The following is a 17,825-nucleotide window of genomic DNA, read 5'->3' on the forward strand; positions in this document are numbered from 1 at the left end:
GTATTTATGTAACTATATGTTCTTTGGCATTCAAACAATCAAGGGCACTATAAAGCGCTCCACTCATCTGTATTCCTGAACCGTTTCCGCGGGATTGACACACCATTCCTCGATGGTGGGAAAGGGGCCCCATATCGTAGGATTTTTTTGTTAACAGGAGATGCAAATCTCGCACTATCATGTCCCAGGCCGGGTAAGAAGGGCATCTTCACGTGTGGAAATGTGCTGGCATCATTGTATCGAGCGATTGCCCATATTCCTCGAAGGACATGGTTGCATTGTCCTAGATATACGAAGATGATGAGCGGCGTTCCTCCAGCTCCAAAGGTCATGGCACAGGACTCCGCGATCTCAAGAAGGTTAGACAAGACTAACAGCCTATGATGCTAAATAATCTGCGCCGTAGTAGCGAGGAATTCCGGGTGGAGAAGGAAGGCCAATACGATGGTTGGTGGCAATCCGCCAAAGATGAGAGAGTTGCAAAAGCCACATTTGGTGTCCAGGGATTGTGCAAGGTCATGCGGCCCCATTACAGACGACCCAGGCCAGCGCTTCCCTGTGAGATCATGGTTACTGATACGTCATTTTGTCGATGTACCAGTTATTTTTGTCGCCTTGGAAAAGACATCGTCCGGCTAAGCGCAAGCGTAGTCGACACCGTCACCATCACCAAGGCAATGTCCACCTGAATCAGCGAGGTCGACTCTTCCGTTCCCTCATCATCAAGTTGAATTGTGATGTCACAATCTACACAGAAGAAAGCATCATTCAGAGAAGAACACAAAATCTAGGAATTGAAGAGTCACTGGAAGAGGAAAAGAGGTATTTTGATAATAAATATCAATAGCACGACAGCAATGAGCCTCAAAAAAGTAATATACAGAAGAGGAGGGACATCTAAAGAAAAGCACTCTCTTCCATCTCTTATTTCCTTTTCGGGAAAGAGCAATTCATCAGACACCTAGGTATGTTAAACTGGGAACCATATCTTTGAACTTTCTCTCACCTTTAGGTTATAACATAATGCTATCTGATACCAGGGTGACATTTAAATTCCACAGTAAATCAAATCGGCAATCGTGTACAGTTTTTATCATTATCATACTTCTGTTCTCAGAAAGAAGGAATATAAATGAAGTCGCATTGGCATGTGAAAGTGACGACATAGATATTAAGAAATTTATTTTGAGCGTGGCAAACGTATTAACTGGTACCCATCTTTACAGTGATGCACCGCCACAACCTCATGCTCCGCCACTTGTGTTCTCGCTTCCCTGGCTTTCATGACCAAAACCAAGTCTCAGACATTCTATGGTGAGGACATATCATTCGCCGAATAATGAAATATACCCTAACAGAAGCGCACGCTAAGTGTGGCTGAGAGATTCAGCCTACTTCGTTATTCTCATGTTGCGTAGCCTGGCCACGCGGCTGATCTGTACCGAATTTGCAGATTCTTGTGGGGGCACCTGGTCGGGACTGAGCCTTTGGTAAGACTCATTGTATAAAAGGATATCGCCCCCAATGTCGGGGAGCGATTTTGTTTTTTTTATTCATCTGCATTTTTGCTCCAACGGTACTATATAGGCTTTACTATTGTACCTCGAGCAAAACGCCATCGATATGAAGCAGACAATCGATTCTTCGCTGGCCGGCCAAGGCCTCGCCGATGAGCAGCGCGGTCTGCTAGACCTCATCGACAAGCTCCAGTTCGCGCAGCTCGACAATGTCAAACTTCCCCAGATCGTCGTCGTCGGTGATCAGTCTGCTGGCAAGAGTTCAGTCCTAGAAGCCCTGAGTGGCACGCCATTTCCCAGAGATGCAGGCGCCTGCACACGCTTCGCGACCGAGATCCGTCTTCGTCGTTCCAAGGAGGCGGCCCTCAAGGTTTCCATCATTCCCGACAAGATGCGGGCCTTCAACGACCAGCAGCGCCTTCTACAGTATGGCGGAAACGTCACCGGCGACGTACCCTTCGACACGTTGATGAGGCAGGCTACAGATCTCATTGCGCCCAAGGAGATTCCTGGTCGCTTTGCCGCTCGTGATATCCTCGTGGTAGAGAAGTCCGGCCCTGACATGCCACTCCTCACTCTCGTCGATCTTCCTGGCCTCGTACGTGTCGCCAACAGGGACCAGTCCGACGCCGATATCCAGACGATTGATGCTCTCTCTGACCGCTACATGAAGAGCTCGCGCACTATCATTTTGGCTGTCGTCGGTGGAAACAACGACTATGTCCAAGCCCCTATTCTCAAGAAGGCTCGACATTTTGACCCCACGGGTTCGCGAACGATTGGTGTGTTGACCAAGCCTGACATGACTGAGCGTATTGGCCTTGAGGAGAAATTTATCGAGCTCATTACCAACAAGGACCCGGAAAATCACTTCAAATTGGGCTGGTATGTCCTTCTCAATCCAGGACCCGGAGAACCTTGGTATACGCCAGAGGACCGTCTTCGACGTGAAGCCGAGTTCTTCACCCGCGGTAAATGGGCTTCTTTGCCACCTCAGATGTGGGGTATTGATGCGCTCAAGCAAAAGCTCAGCTCTCAGCTCCAGAGACACATTGGCAAGCACGTCAAGTCTCTACGACGCCAGGTTCAGAAGTCTCTCGAGAACTGCGATGCTCAGCTAAAGGCCATGGGATCCGGCAAGGATACTGTGGAGGAGATGCGGTTCGAAATGGGCGAACTCTTCACAGCATCCAACAACCTCGTCACACCCGCTGTTAACGGCAACTATAAGAACCCATTTGGCGAGAAGTTCTTTGCTAGGCACTCTGACCCCAAGGGAACGCCCTCGCAAAAGCTGCGTGCCCGCACGCGCGAAGAGAGCGACCGCTTCGCACGCCGCTTCCGCCAATACGGACGCAAGGTCAACTTTTCCGAGGGCTTTGATGACGCATCAGGTGATCTGAGCAAGAAGGCCTTTGCCCAGAATGAGGTGGAGCCACTGTTGCGCCAGATCCGTGGCAACGAACTACCTCTCGACTCCAACCCCCGCGCCCCGTATATTCTTTTCCAAGATTACTCGCAAAACTGGTCCGTTCTGGGCCAGGAGTACAAGGACAACCTAGGCGTCATCTGCAACGAATTCCTGGCCGATGTTATCGACCATGTCTGGCCTATGCGTATGCGCGATCCCCTCCGCCTGCACTTCTTGGAGCTCAAGATGAAGGAGTGCATGGAGAACGCAAGTCAAGAACTCGGACGTCTGGTTGACGATATGGAGCTTGAGGTGCAGCCCTTTGACCCCGAGTACGAAGATCGCCTTCGCAAGTGGCGCGCAGCAGCAACCGAGAATGGCGGCACTTACACAGAGGCTGAGGAGGTGTTGGAGAAGATGCTCATCTACTACGACTTGACGGCACGCCTTTTTGTACGCAACGTCGTTACTCAAGTCGTCGAGCGCCACCTTCTCCTCGGAATGCTACGGCTATTCAATCCCATCGAGATTCTACGCATGCCCGACTCCACAATCGAGGCCATTGCCGCTGAGAACAAGGCCACGCGCGACCGTCGCCTTGCGCTCAAGGAGCAAAGGGACGCCATTGTCGAAGCCCGCAACATCTGTGCCAGTCTGGCCATGCGCAGCGAGCTTAGGGTATACGATGACGATGATGGAGAATACCCCGATACCGATGACGAGCAATTGCCGTCTACTCTATCCACGCAGCAGCAACGGCCTTCGTCCTATCAGTACCAGCAGTCCCAGCCGAAGCAGGTGCATCGCCGCCCCAGCCCCATCAACGTGACGCACAACTCGCTTGCTGCCGCTTCTCCAACCACCAATGGTACTGACCACCGCAGCAACTCGTCCCAGAATTGGGATCACGCAAGTTATATGGCTGCCCCTGAGCAGCACCAAGGTGCACCAACCCAGGCTCCTCCTCCTCCCCCGCCTCGCCCTCAGAAGGTGGGCATCGAGGAGGCCGAACGCTTTTATGACAATGCGCCCCGGACCGAGACGGCTCATGGTCGCAACAAGGACAGCGCGCGACAGAGGCTGGCTAACGCTATGAAGTTGGGCGCGCAGCAGCAGCAATCCGTATAATATATGGTAAATCTAATGACTACAACTATGGGAAACTAGGCGTCATAATATTGTGTATAGACCTGGGACTTTGTTTTGTCGGGACGTTTTATATAGCACTGATCACATACAGTATCCAATAAATGCCATGATAGATTGATCAATCAGCGTGAGTTCATTGTGACAGAGACCCATTCCTTCCATTGATGACCACCCAAATTCTTCACACTGTCAATGTCGCCAATCCTATCTCTCACTCTCTCCTACTTTGCCCGTTTCGGGCTGTAGAAGCGCAAAACGCTTGAACGCTCTAGGGGAAAGCACCGTCTATCGTTATCTCCTGATAAAGTAAAGCGCTTGTCACACGAGACCTCAAATGCTGATCCTGTCTTTCTTACAGCAATAAGAAGTATGAAGAGACATCATCGACATGCTTCCGTATGTCAGGACCTATAGGGGGGGATTACATGGAAATGGAACGAAAGGGTCTGAAAGGTCAAATAAAGTCATCTTCCTAAATTCTATCGAACGGAAGGAATAACGAATAATACACATGTTCTCGTCATTAATTCCTCTACTACTATAATATATTAGCGTTTAACTTCCCACTATTGTTATTTAGTAGACCTCGTCACTTATTTCATTACCCCAAGTAGACTCGATGTCTGACACCATCGCACCCTTTCCGGATGGAACGTCGGGTATTTTTCTAAGTATAGTCAAACTTTATTATAGCTTGTATAAAAGTGCATGTAGCGAAGCTTACTTTGAAGAGTTTTATTATTATATAGACATTTTGCTATCGTGTGGGAGTGCTACATTCGAATGTTTACATTATGCAGTCGATTACGGTATATATCTATAAGCCTAATTGAATGCTGAATTACAAGATATACAGGTACGAGGAATATGGCGGAGGCCCGTACATGAAAAGTTCTAAGCTTCCGTTAAACAGGCTCTCTGAACCGAACATTGTCGACGGCCTCAATTGAAATACCAAGGGAGATTGAAGTCTAGAAATTTTCGAATCTCTCTCTCGGGGGCTTGGAATATCCATCTGAGTACAAATTCGAGAGCCAGAAGGCGCGGTACAGGCCCAAGCTGTCGGACAACGAATCTCCCTGGGGCAGGGGACAGTGAGACAAGTGACCAGGTCTGCGTATAGAGGCGTGGTAAAAGCGTTATAGTAATGAAGATACTAATGTGTATTGATCGTTGCCCTCTTCCTCGATGGAATTAGGATCAATGACTAATTATGTATAACCCCTTTCAGGCCCCTTTCGCCTCGCTTCTGCCAAACGGCTCCTGACATAAGCACGATATTAAGAACAACAACGTGGCAACGATTTTTCTCGAGTCCTCTAGTACTAAGATAATGGCGTCAATTCACAGGTTCCCGTGAGGGCAGCGGAAGTAGTCTCTCGTTCAGGGTTTGAGGTAGATGTAGGTTTTGCGCGACAATCATGATTGTTTTGTGGCAGCATGATAGATGTTGTGGCAGTACGAGAATATTAATAGCTTTGAAGTTTATTGATTGTGGATGATTATCAGTGCTCCAGTAACAAAGCATTTCGACCTATAAGGGGTTCACTATTTAAGCAGACTGAACTCAACTCCAGTCAGGAAATATGATGGCAATACTATGGAGTAATATTTTAGAAGGGACTTGTCCATGTAATTTAAAGGTTTGGTTTGGGTGCGCTAAACCAAAAAGGTACAACTTAGCGTCTCGCTCACTGCTCGGCCGAGGGGCTCGCTTTCCGTCGCTTACTCCGAGAAGTGGGCCCTTAGGTAGCCGGCAAAATAACCGCGTCGGGGGATCCGGCGTATGAGAGAATGCTTACTCGCCGTGTGCCGGGGCAATTCAATGGCTGCTGCGGGATTTGCTCCAAACCTCTAACTTCTCCAATAAAAATCTTGGGACTAATTGCTGTTTTGTTCTTGTTATACCACCGTCTCCCAATCGACTCCTACCCATCTATTAGAAGACGAGCGTGTTGGCCGATTACCACTACTCTCAGAAACTCCAATACCGACTCAATTGGCCAAGATGCTGTCGCGCGGATCACTTAGGACGGCCCAGGTACGTCCTTTCACTGTTCATTTTGAATGTTCCTCTTTCCTTTGGTTTTCCGGGGCACCGCCGTCCATCCTCGGCTAACTAACACACACTGACATCTATTCTCGCAGGCCCTGCGCTGCGCTGCTGCCCCCAGCAGGCAGGCTGCTTTCTCGGCCGCTCGCGGCTTCGCCACTGTCGAGTCCGACATCTTCAAGCCCTCCAAGTTTGGCGGCAAGTACACGGTTACGCTGATCCCCGGTGATGGTATTGGTGGTGAGGTCACCGAGTCCGTCAAGACCATCTTCAAGGCCGACAACGTCCCCATCGAGTGGGAGCAGGTCGCTGTTTCCGGTATCGAGGATGCTGGCCGCACAGAAGCTGCCTTCAACGAGAGTGTTGCGTCTCTTAAGCGCAACAAGCTCGGCCTCAAGGGTATCCTCCACACTCCCATCAGCCGCTCCGGCCACCAGAGCTTCAACGTGGCCATGCGCCAGGAGCTTGACATCTATGCCAGCATCAGCTTGATCAAGAACATACCCGGCTACGCCACCCGCCACCGCGATGTTGACCTGTGCATCATTCGTGAGAACACCGAGGGCGAGTACTCTGGCCTCGAGCACCAGAGCGTCGACGGCGTCGTTGAGTCGCTCAAGATCATCACCCGCGCCAAGTCGGAGCGCATTGCCAAGTTCGCCTTTGCCTTTGCCCTCGCTAACGGCCGCTCCAAGGTTACCTGCATCCACAAGGCCAACATCATGAAGCTGGCCGACGGTCTTTTCCGCAGCACCTTTCACGAGATTGCCAAGGACTACCCTACCCTCGAGGTCAACGACATGATTGTCGACAATGCCAGTATGCAGGCCGTCTCTAAGCCCCAGCAGTTTGATGTTATGGTCATGCCTAACCTATACGGCGGCATCCTCTCAAACATTGGTGCTGCCCTCGTCGGTGGCCCCGGAATCGTTCCCGGCTGCAACATGGGCCGTGATGTTGCCGTCTTCGAACCCGGCTGCCGCCACGTCGGTCTTGACATCAAAGGCAAGGACCAAGCCAACCCTACCGCTATGCTTCTCAGTGGTACCATGCTCCTCCGCCACCTCGGCCTCGATGAGCACGCCAACCGCATCTCCAAGGCTGTCTACGGCGTCATCGCCGATGGGTATGTATTGCGTCAATTATTTCAGTGCTCCGTCGTATAATCCATTTCTCTAATAATTTTCTCTTTTCAGCACCCACCGCACTCGCGACATGGGCGGCAACTCGACGACCCACGAGTTCACCCGTGCCATCCTTGACAAGATGGAGACCGTCTAAACATCGACATTCTTTCGACCGACCACACTAAATAATATCACCTGACATGCCGCGCAAAGCGCGCCTTTTCTTTTGTCTTATTCTTTCCCGCCTCTCACCCCCTGCATTGGAGATTCCCTGTGTGCGGTGCCGTTGAAGGACGTTCATGCCATTGATGACGGCCAGGCACTTTGAAAACGCAAGTTGATGGCGCAAAGTGGAGTGAGGAGGAATCGAGGTGACTCGTGTACGTGTAGCATTGCATTGCAGAAAAAATGTCTTACTTTTTGGGGAACATCGTTTATTTTCTCCTGTTTGTTCAACTTGACCTGGGATGCGCTTTGTTTGTAACATTTGTACATCGTGAAATTACAAAGGGAGAAACAACTTGATTGTCTTATGATGCCCTTTCATTGAATGTTTGACTTTGCATCAATGTGCTTTTGTATGTAGTGGCCGTTGAGGAATTACTACCTTATCTACTTGAGAAAATCGGAACATACTCAATCGCGTCGCCAATATCTGATGCACATTCATGGTTATTCGATTGTGTCTAAAACAATAAACACTTTCTAGGCGCTTGTGAAGTTTTCTAAGTAAACATTATGAAGAAAAATACACAGAACTCCAAAATATATAACAAATGTATGCGCATACAGAATTAGAAACCGAACTTCATAATATTACAGGCGTAGGTAAATATTCAAAGAAACAAGATAGCTGACTCATGTTCTAATCGTCCAAGGGCAGGGCAGTTTACCCCGCGGTACGTACCCTTGGCTTTTTTTTTTGCTGGATGGTGGGGGTTCATGAACTTGCCGTTTGATTTTGCCCCGCGATGCAGATTGAATGATAGTGTGACTCAACAATCACGGCATCTTCTCCTCTGCCCATCTCTCGGTGAAAGTGCTCCTTTCGAAGCCTGATCTTCCACCTGGACTAAGGTGATCCAATCCGCAGCTTTGAGCCAACCTCTCCACCTACACAATCGACGTACTAGAACCATGGCCGACAACCAGCAACCCAGCGCCGGCGACCAGGCCGCAGAGGCTGTCGGCAAGCTGCACCTAGACGAGGTCACTGGAGAGATGATATCTAAGACCGAGCTCAAGAAGCGCCAGAAGACTCGCGAGAAGGAGGCAGCCAAAAAGGAGAAGCAGGCCGCCAAGGGCCCTGCCCAGACTAGCAAGAAGAGTGCCGAGGCTCAGGAGAAGGAACTCACTCCCAACCAGGTTTGCGAGCGCCTGCCTTCCCCCGATGTCTATGGAACATACTGACTGATGTGCAACGATTAGTACTTTGAGATCCGTTCCCGCACTGTCAACGAACTTCATGCCAAGGGAAAGGCGTACCCCCACAAGGTTTGTCGGGCTCCGCTCCCCCCAAACCATGACGATGCATACAAACATTGGCATGGGAGCATTGATGGTGGCCATCGCTGATACCACGGGGACTAGTTCAACATCAACTACGACATCCGAAACTTCGCCACCGATTTTGCTCACCTTAAGAATGGTGACTTGGACAAGTCCAAGCCCATCCAGCTTGCCGGCCGAATCTACGTTCGTCGCTCTGCTGGTAGCAAGCTTTTCTTCTACGACATCCGATCAGAGGTTCGCTTTAAATAATACTTGGTCGCTCGAGGATAATGAATAGCAGCTAACAGTTTTGAAGGGTGCCCGCCTGCAAGTCCTTGCCCAGGCTGATAACGTCGACCCCGAGTCCCCCAGCTTTGACGAGCAGCACGTGAACCTCCGTCGTGGCGATGTGATTGGTATGTTGCACTATCCAGTAAAGCATCTAGTGCTGACCCTCCTGATATAGGCGTTCGTGGCTGGCCTACACGTACCAACCCTCAGAAGAAGCAGGGAGAAGGCGACCAGTCTGGCGAGCTGTCGATTGCCGCCGCCGAAGTCATCCTACTGTCTCCTTGCCTTCACCAGGTATGCGTTTTAGTATACTTGTCAAAAAGTATCTTGTGCCTTTTCTAATTCTCGCCGCCAGATCCCCGATGACCACTATGGCTTCAAGAACCCCGAGCAGCGATTCCGCCACCGATACCTAGATCTGATGATGAATGATAGGGCCCGCAACGTTCTCATCTCTAGGGCTAAGATCGATACTTACATTCGCCGTTGGTTTGATGACCGCGACTTTATTGCTGTCCAGACTCCCATGCTCAACACCATTGCTGGTGGTGCCACCGCAAAGCCTTTCATTACTCACCACAATGACCTGAACATGGATATGTTCCTTCGTATTGCCCCTGAGCTATATCTGAAGGAACTGGTTGTCGGTGGTTTGAACCGTGTCTACGAGATTGGCCGTCAGTTCAGGAATGAGAGCATGGATCTTACCCACAACCCTGGTAGGTTGAATAGCGTTTGACTAACGAACATAATTTGTCTGCATGTTGAGAGCCAATGACTGACAAATGGAAGAATTCACCACTCTCGAGTTCTATATGGCGTACGCCGATATGTACGACCTTATGAAGATGGCAGAGGAGCTCGTCTCTGGGCTCGTCAAGCATGTCCACGGTAGCTACGTCACCACCTACCACACTGCCAAGGGAGAGGAGATCTCCATCAACTGGGAAGCCCCGTGGAGGCGTATCGACATGATCCCCGCTCTAGAAGAGTGCACCGGAGAGAAATTCCCTGTTTCGAGCGACCTCCACACAGAAGAGTCTGGCGAGTTTCTCAAGAAGGTGCTCAAAAAGACCGGGGTTGAATGCAACCCACCCCTGACCAACGCCCGCATGCTGGATGCTCTCACCGGCCACTTCCTCGAGGAGCAATGCGTAAGTGGTTTGCTGTGACAGAGGCGAGGCGGATCACAATTTCTGATAAATTTGACTAACACGGAGACTTTCAGACAAACCCAACTTTCATCTCTGGCCACCCCCAGCTGATGTCCCCGCTTGCCAAGCAGGACCGTCACAACCCCGGTCTTTGTGAGCGTTTCGAGGTCTTTGTGTGCACGAAGGAGATTATCAACGCGTAAGTACCGACTTACACATGTCTTATTTTTGCACACATCTCATGGCTAACGACTCACGACTGTGTAGATACACCGAGCTGAACGTGGCTGCTGAGCAGCGCCTGCGCTTTGAGGAGCAATCCCGCCAGAAGGCCCAGGGTGATGATGAGGCCCAGGGTATCGATGAGACCTTCTGTCGTGCTTTGGAGCACGGTCTGCCGCCTACTGGAGGTTTCGGTATGGGCATCGACCGAATGGCCATGTTTCTTACCGATAACTGGAGTATCCGTGAGGTCCTGGCATTCCCGACTATGAAGCCCGAGCAGAACGAGTAGATTTAAATAGGCATAAGCTAGAAACAGGAAATCAAGAGGAATCCAGCTCAGTAAAAAAAGATGATTACACATGTCTTTCGCCGCTGCATGCGACACGTTGACACATGGAGGAACTAACCGGTATCGTAAAAAGGGTATCGAATTCGACCAATAGATTTAGAAGAGAAAGGAAAAGAATCTATAAGATATGTCGTAATATTCGTACAAAAAAAAACGCCATGCCATGCCCAAACTTGTTCGTTTTCCATCCCTTAAAAGGCCACACGCCTTTTGCGTCCTGTGTACTTGGACGTAGATTTAACGACCCTTCCCTTGCGCTCCTGCTGTTCCTTCTTCTTGACAATCCAAGCCTTACTACCCTTTTTGACAACAGAAGTGGCGGTTTTATTTACCTTGTAGCGAGAGTCCATGATATCGACACCATCCATACCATCGACAACACCAGTGATGTCGGACGATTGGCCTCCATTTCCGACAGTGAGAACAAGGTAAAGTTTGACATTTTTAGTGCCCGGGTCATCCTCGAGCAGGCCTGCGCCAAAGCCAGCCCTGACGGCGGCCTCGGTAATCATCTTCTTCTGCTGGTCATTCTTGGGGTAAAACTGACAGACAGCACGGCCACCACGCTTCAAAGAGGCGTATAGGCCGTTGAAAAAGCGTGAGAGGCGACCAGCCGGACTGGTCTCGCTGGTCTCCGCACTGCACAGCCACTGAATAGCCGAGATGCTGATAGCGGCGTCAAAGGAGCCCGCCCTGAACGGGACTCCCTGCCCAATATCTGCTAGCATGAGGTCTCCCTCAGTATCGCGTTGTAGGGCGATGTCCAACATAGATGGTGAGACATCCATTCCAACCCACACGTGAGGGCCACCCTCGTCCGGATCTAAAGATGACAGAATCTCCCCCGACAGGCCGCTGCCGCAGCCAACGTCGAGGATGAATGAAGGGCCTGGAAGATCGAGAAGTTCGAGAGCGCGATGGGTCATGGACGCCTGGATGTTTTGGATTCGGGAGTTCGTTGTGTATTTGCGTGCTTCAGAGTCGTCATAGTAGACATCAGCGGCCCTGGCAACTTGGTCAGAAATAGGGCACGCGCAATGTAGGCGGGGGAGGGGGAGGGGTTCATACAGCGTATCCTCAGGGCGAGACATGGTGGGCAGAGGTAATATCCAAGTCCGCTATTTCTATTTGGAAGCTTGCAAGTGAGAGGATCGTCTTAGCAAAACAAACTGGCGCACTGTTTTACCTGGTTTCCTGTGGTTGTTTAGCGGTCAAATAATATATTAATGTTGATAATATCGTGCAGTATCTCGAACTTTTTTTTTCGCCATTCGCGGTGTTTACCTTATCGATAACAGTTTTAACCACTTCAATCTACAAGCTACGCAGCATGGCTGTGTGGGGCAGGTGCCGAAACGGATCGGAAGAAATAGTGGTCCGGCTCATCTAATTAATAATACCTCTTATAGTATTCCCCTGGGAGCCGTTGGTGCCTTTAGCGTGACGAACGTGTCCTTGCGTGTGCAGGCGACACCCAGACCGGAAACTACTTCTCCCTTACCTCTTCGTTGCAAACCCCGTGCACTGTGTGTATAGAGTATGATCGACTTCCCGCCTCAGATACGTTGAAGTCATGTGGATTCTTCCGCTCGTCGGCTATGCCGGTTCCATCTTCGGCTTCTGCTTCCTGACTATGGCCATCGCGTCAGGCCTGTATTACCTGTCAGAGCTGGTTGAAGAGAACACAGTCATCGCCAAACGCCTCCTCACAAGGCTGGTCTATGTCATCATGGGCATTCATCTGCTATTATGGGTCGTGGATGGACTATCTTTCTGGGCAACCATGCTTGGTATAACTTGCCATCTTGTCTACCTGGGCAACATGCGCAAATTCCCCTTTGTCAAGCTATCAGACCCTCTCTTTATCATGTCGTGTAGTATGTCAAGAGCACAAGGACGCCTGTCCCCATTTGTCACTTCTGACCAATGACCCTAACTAACCACTTCTCTGTCATTGCAGTTCTCGTTCTTGCCGATCACTACGTCTGGTTCAAACATTTTTCGAGCTACCAGACACGTGCCTTCCAGAGGTCCTCATACTACGACGATGTCGACGTGCCGACTTTCACACAAATTGCTTCATACTTTGGCCTGTGCGTATGGCTCGTCCCGTTTTCCTTGTTTGTTAGTCTCTCAGCTGGCGACAATGTTCTCCCCACTATTGGTACCGAACCCATTCAAGACTCCGACGGGAAGGCGAAGCACCAGGGAATGTTCAAGGCCATTGTTGATTCAGCACGTGGTATGATTGGCGAAAGCCTCTCAGGCATGGAGAGGCCTTGAAGCGAACATTCCATTCTCGTTCCGATCCCTTTTTGCGGATATCGCACAACGACTTCATTATAAAAGTACGGTGACGACAGCTTTTCGAAAGCCGAAAGCCAGGATACAATAAAAGGTTTTGTACGAACCCAACTCCCTCCCACTTACGCATACACCATATCACCAGCTCTTCTCTCCGCACTACAGCATGATGAATATACCTACGCTAGATTGTATCTGACAAGTTTCATCTTGCATGATTTTAATTTCAGGTTTTGATTCTGATTCCTCACCGTCCTTTAACACTTGTCACCGAGAAAGCACATTACTTGCTCAGTCGCTAACAATGAAGGGAAGACATGCAGTTTTAGCTCTGCCGCCCCGTCCTTTTGAACGCCGTCACAAGCGCCGGGCTTGTAATAGCCCTCCGTGCTACCTGGGGGCTCACATTGTATCTCGCAGCCATCTCGCAGCCATCTGCCTCGCAGGTGCACTTCTTGCGTTGCACCATAGTACTACACCCAAATATCATCATGATGCGAGGCCATTCACAGGTCGAGCCGATCAGAAGCGATCAAGCCCGAAACCCCCGCATGATCACCTCACTAGGAAATCGCCATTCTCCTTGATGTGTCACCGAGTAGGATAGGCTGCCACTTGTTTTCGATCACACAACTAGGGCTACGAGGGATGGCCTGCCATAGAATTATGTTGTATGGCTACTGAAATCAGAAACCTCCGCGCCTAGGTGGCGACGTCACTAGATTACGTGGGTTACAGCATGTTGGTCATCTTCATCACCATTTGCTTGCGCATGGGGCTCAAAATGAATAATAGGCTTGGTTTCATTCATTCTTGGTTGTAATTTTATAATACAGTTCTTGAGAGAACAGAATTACACTTATCTGGTAACTATTGGTTCCTTGATTCCCGATTACGGCTTCCCTTGGCTCTCACCACTCCAGTACTTTCTGTCAACCTTGTCATGGGGAGCAGGCTGTGAGCGATCATGTTTTCGAGAGAACTCCTCGTTGTGTTCATCAACCTCCTTGCGCTGCTCATCCGTCATATCCTGCTCCGGTTTGGACCCTGTAACACTGAGATTGGAGATCTTGGGCTGGGGTGGCGCGTTGGACGAGCTCGAGTCCAGAGGCTCTCCCCCGCCAGTGCGGCCATGAGCTCCCTCTTGTTTGCGTTTTTTTGGAATTATGGTCTCATTCTGGCCATTGCGGTAAAGGGCCGTCGTGTGTATAGGACGGCGCATTGCCGTTCGGGCAGCTGATGCGCAGCCCAAGAGCGCAATGGTGTGTGGGCGTAAAAGTGGCATTATTTTATATTTGGGAACTTGGTGCGATGATAATACCGGTTGTGATTGGAGTTGGTGATAGGGACAATTTGTGTTTGATATCAGCAGCAAAGGGTTGGATAATGGAAATGTAGAAAGCAAAGAACGATACCTTTTTATGCTAGTCATCTGAATTTCTCATAATGTGGTATCTGGAGTTAAGAGTGACGTCAAGCCGTGACTTAGGATTCCATGACATCACGACTTGGTACTGCCGGTCAAAGGTAGCGCGTCTCTCAACTAGTATCACTAGCACCATATAACTGCTCTTTTCGCTACATTATACCAGCCCTAATATCTTAAGGAAATATGTGCCTGTGACTTAGATTGTTTGATGCATCATTTCTCCTTTCTGTAATGCCTGCTCCCGCTTTGCCTGACGCAGCATTCTGTTTGCCACCAGACAACATTGCACTGACCGATTGCAGGGGGTTTTGCTCTAAATCGCCCTCTCCCTTTATTTCATCTGATCTTAATATTATACCCAGCACTTTGATGATCAACTCGGAGCAAAAAAGATTCATTGAAGCAAGGACTACTATATGAGAAATGCGATGGATGCCTTGACCTGGTTCAATGGGGCTCGCATGGTCCCAGAGAGGCGTACTCGTAGCCCGGTCCTACGCCCCGACATGTGCATTCATGCTCCACATGGAAAAACGAGGACCTCCCTGGTCCTCGTACGAATAAAGATGCCAGTACTAACAGGCGAATCCAAGAAAAGCCGACGGATTCACCAATTGAGGGAGCTGGCCCCAGAATGCCATAGGCCGATCAACAAACCAGCAAGCACCTTGATGGACCTGCTTTAGCTGTGTCCGCAACATCACCTACTATGGAAGCCATCAAGGTTACATGATATTGGAGCGAGTGTTACCTTGTCGGACATGGAAGACCATGGTATCCCGAGCTGAGGCCATTATATTCGTACTGGAAATTCTCTCCTCGTGTAAGAAAGACCTGCACTCCCTGCTTCTCTTCATTGAAAACCAGCACGTTCCTGCAGTCAAAGATCCATCACGGGAAGATATAAAATCATACAAGATGAGCCCTATGCTGCAAGAAGAAGACGTCTATGATGTTCTCATCGTCGGCGCGGGTCCCTGTGGGCTTGCTACCGCTGCTCGCCTTCGAGAACATGCGCCTGATGCACTCTTTACCGACGAGGAACACCGCCGCTATCATTGGATTGGCAAATACGGAAACAAGGTGTCATTGAAGAATGTTCGTAGTGGCAAGAAGACCTCGGCAAAGGCCACTCGTCGTCCTGAATACAAAATGGCCGTACTGGATTCATCGTCAGACGCTTGGCTAGGCCGATGGAAGTCTCTCTTTAAGACTTTCGACATACAGCATCTCCGCAGCCCTATGCTGTGGCATGTCGATCCCTTGGACCGCGATGCCCTCCTTGCCCACGCCTACAGGACTGAGCGCCAAGACGAGCTCGTTGAGATTCGGCACTGCGTCGGCAAGGAGATTAGCAAGCACGCCAAGAAGAAACAGGCTGCTGGCCCTCGGGCATACGGAGGAAAGTAAGTCTGGAAACAAAATAGTCTACTTGATTATTAGCTTCTGAATTTAATGAACAGAAGTCTGACAGTCTCTAGACAAGCTGGCCGTGTGGCAATCAACCTACGCGATCGGAACGACTACTACACGCCTTCACAGGCTCTTTTCTGCGACCATTGCCAAGATGTGGCAACTCGGTACAATCTGGGAGATGATATTATACACAAGGAGTCCGTGGAGGATATTGACCATGGTGTGGTCCGTGGTATTTCCATCGACGGAGAAAAGCTTTTTACGGTGACGACAAATACTATGCGACGGTTTGCCAAAGTGGTTATCCTGGCAGTCGGCCCGGCCAATGTACCCTATATCCCCCGAACTCCATCGATGGCTAGGGAAGGTCCCATCGAACAGGCCTGTCATAGCATGCAGATCAAGTCATTTCCGGACCCGATTGTGATGAGCAGGATGAACTCCAATTACCCCACAAACATCCTCATAGTTGGAGGCGGACTCACCTCGGCACAGTTGGCAGATCTGGCAATTCGTAAGGGTGTTACCAAGGTTTGGCTGCTCATGCGTGGTCCTCTGAAGCTCAAGCACTTCGACGTTGATTTGAATTGGATGGGGAAGTACAAGAACGCGGAGCAGTCACGCTTCTGGACCGCCGACACGGATGAAGAGAGACTAGAGATCATCAAAGAGGCCCGCGGTGGTGGGAGCGTCACCCCTCTGTTCAATAAGAGAGTGAAGAAGCACATGGCCTCTGGGAAACTTGAGCTCATGACTCACACGACAATCAAGGATGCGAAACTGGACGGCGAAGGCGCCGAAAGAAAGTGGTCAGTCGAACTTCAACCAGCAGCGAATTCCCTTCCGAAGATGGACTTCATCTATTTCGCGACGGGGATCCAGACCGATTTTTCTACACTTCCATACCTCCAGAAGATGATTGAAAAATACCCCATCAAGGCTCACGGAGGATTCCCTTGCCTTACCGAAGACCTGTCATGGCGGGAGGACGTACCACTTTTCATGGCGGGACGATTGGCATGTCTCCAACTGGGCCCTGCTGCGCCGAACATTGGAGGTGCCAAGGTTGGTGCTGAGCGTATTGCATGGGCAGTCGAAGACTTGATCAAGCCGACTGGTGCAGATGAGTGGGAAGATATCAATAAGGAGAATGGAATGGGGGATTATTTGTCTGGTCATGGAAATATGTATAGTGCTTTGGCATCCGAGTAACTCGGTTTAAAGCACGATGATTGTTTGATCACGGTTGGAATTCCAATAAGGTACTCTATTGTTCCTTATGTAAGGCTATAAGACCGAAAATAAAAAGACTACCAAAAGAATAAAGAGAGAATCAACTAAAAAAAGCTAAAGTTACGAAAACCATCGCTCCACTCCGATATATCTAACATATAATAAGTGTTACGACCCGTTATGCGACCCTCACGTGGATGTGACGGTTGGTACGACTCTATGCTACAGGGTAGTTAGAGAAGTGTCGGTTTTATATTGGCGAGGCCGTTAGGGCGTCTAACTAAGCAATAAGGTAGTTATAGTCGTAGGTGCTAATTGTAGAAGGAACTAGGGTTCTAAAAGAAGCGTTAACTATTGTATTAATAGCTAGGTAAAGAGTGACTAGGCTATAGAAATGAGGTTAACTATTGTGACGGTTGGTACGACTCTAACATCCTAGATCCGCGCATTTTGATATCAAAATGGTTTTTTTCCTATATAAACTCTAACATCCTAGATCCGCGCATTTTAATATTAAAATGGTTTTTTTCCTATACAAACTCTCGACCTATATATCCGGATAGGGGGATYAAAATGGCTATATTAAAATAATCCGCAACTTATAAGAAAAATGCGTAAAAACTTTAAGATATATTAATTACGGTAAAAAAATAAGTATTTCTATATTTTTAAGCTA

The 17,825-nt window shown here is 49.5% G+C and overlaps 6 protein-coding genes across 6 annotated transcripts; 5 read left to right on the plus strand and 1 right to left on the minus strand.

Moving 5' to 3' along the window:
* Nucleotides 1-1,623: 1,623 nt before the first annotated feature.
* Nucleotides 1,624-4,056, plus strand: GMORB2_0770 (Dynamin central region; the record flags this gene model as incomplete). Its single annotated transcript, XM_035462754.1, has 1 exon — nt 1,624-4,056. The coding sequence occupies one exon, from the start codon at nt 1,624-1,626 to the stop codon at nt 4,054-4,056; it is 2,433 nt and encodes an 810-aa protein (XP_035325684.1).
* A 2,029-nt stretch (nt 4,057-6,085) lies between these two features.
* On the plus strand, nt 6,086-7,411 carry GMORB2_0771 (isocitrate dehydrogenase (NAD+); the record flags this gene model as incomplete). The annotated part of the gene is made up of 3 exons (XM_035462755.1): nt 6,086-6,118; nt 6,226-7,256; nt 7,327-7,411. The coding sequence occupies 3 exons, from the start codon at nt 6,086-6,088 to the stop codon at nt 7,409-7,411; spliced, it is 1,149 nt and encodes a 382-aa protein (XP_035325685.1).
* Nucleotides 7,412-8,394: 983 nt separating this feature from the next.
* Nucleotides 8,395-10,707, plus strand: GMORB2_0772 (lysyl-tRNA synthetase, class II; the record flags this gene model as incomplete). Its single annotated transcript, XM_035462756.1, has 9 exons — nt 8,395-8,622; nt 8,686-8,751; nt 8,848-9,003; nt 9,065-9,164; nt 9,215-9,333; nt 9,395-9,758; nt 9,832-10,193; nt 10,268-10,392; nt 10,461-10,707. 9 exons carry the CDS (start codon nt 8,395-8,397, stop codon nt 10,705-10,707), a joined length of 1,767 nt encoding a protein of 588 aa, XP_035325686.1.
* A 251-nt stretch (nt 10,708-10,958) lies between these two features.
* Nucleotides 10,959-11,858, minus strand: GMORB2_0773 (18S rRNA (guanine1575-N7)-methyltransferase; the record flags this gene model as incomplete). The annotated part of the gene is made up of 1 exon (XM_035462757.1): nt 10,959-11,858. One exon carries the CDS (start codon nt 11,856-11,858, stop codon nt 10,959-10,961), a length of 900 nt encoding a protein of 299 aa, XP_035325687.1.
* A 482-nt stretch (nt 11,859-12,340) lies between these two features.
* Nucleotides 12,341-13,050, plus strand: GMORB2_0774 (Transmembrane adaptor Erv26; the record flags this gene model as incomplete). The annotated part of the gene is made up of 2 exons (XM_035462758.1): nt 12,341-12,644; nt 12,728-13,050. The coding sequence occupies 2 exons, from the start codon at nt 12,341-12,343 to the stop codon at nt 13,048-13,050; spliced, it is 627 nt and encodes a 208-aa protein (XP_035325688.1).
* Nucleotides 13,051-15,418: 2,368 nt separating this feature from the next.
* GMORB2_0775 (FAD binding domain protein) lies at nt 15,419-17,128 on the plus strand (the record flags this gene model as incomplete). The annotated part of the gene is made up of 2 exons (XM_035462759.1): nt 15,419-15,906; nt 15,964-17,128. The coding sequence occupies 2 exons, from the start codon at nt 15,419-15,421 to the stop codon at nt 17,126-17,128; spliced, it is 1,653 nt and encodes a 550-aa protein (XP_035325689.1).
* Between the last annotated feature and the right edge of the window lie 697 nt (nt 17,129-17,825).

This window comes from Geosmithia morbida (genome assembly GCF_012550715.1).
Source record: "Geosmithia morbida isolate 1262 chromosome Unknown scaffold_0, whole genome shotgun sequence".
Classification (NCBI taxonomy): Eukaryota; Fungi; Ascomycota; class Sordariomycetes; order Hypocreales; family Bionectriaceae; genus Geosmithia; species Geosmithia morbida.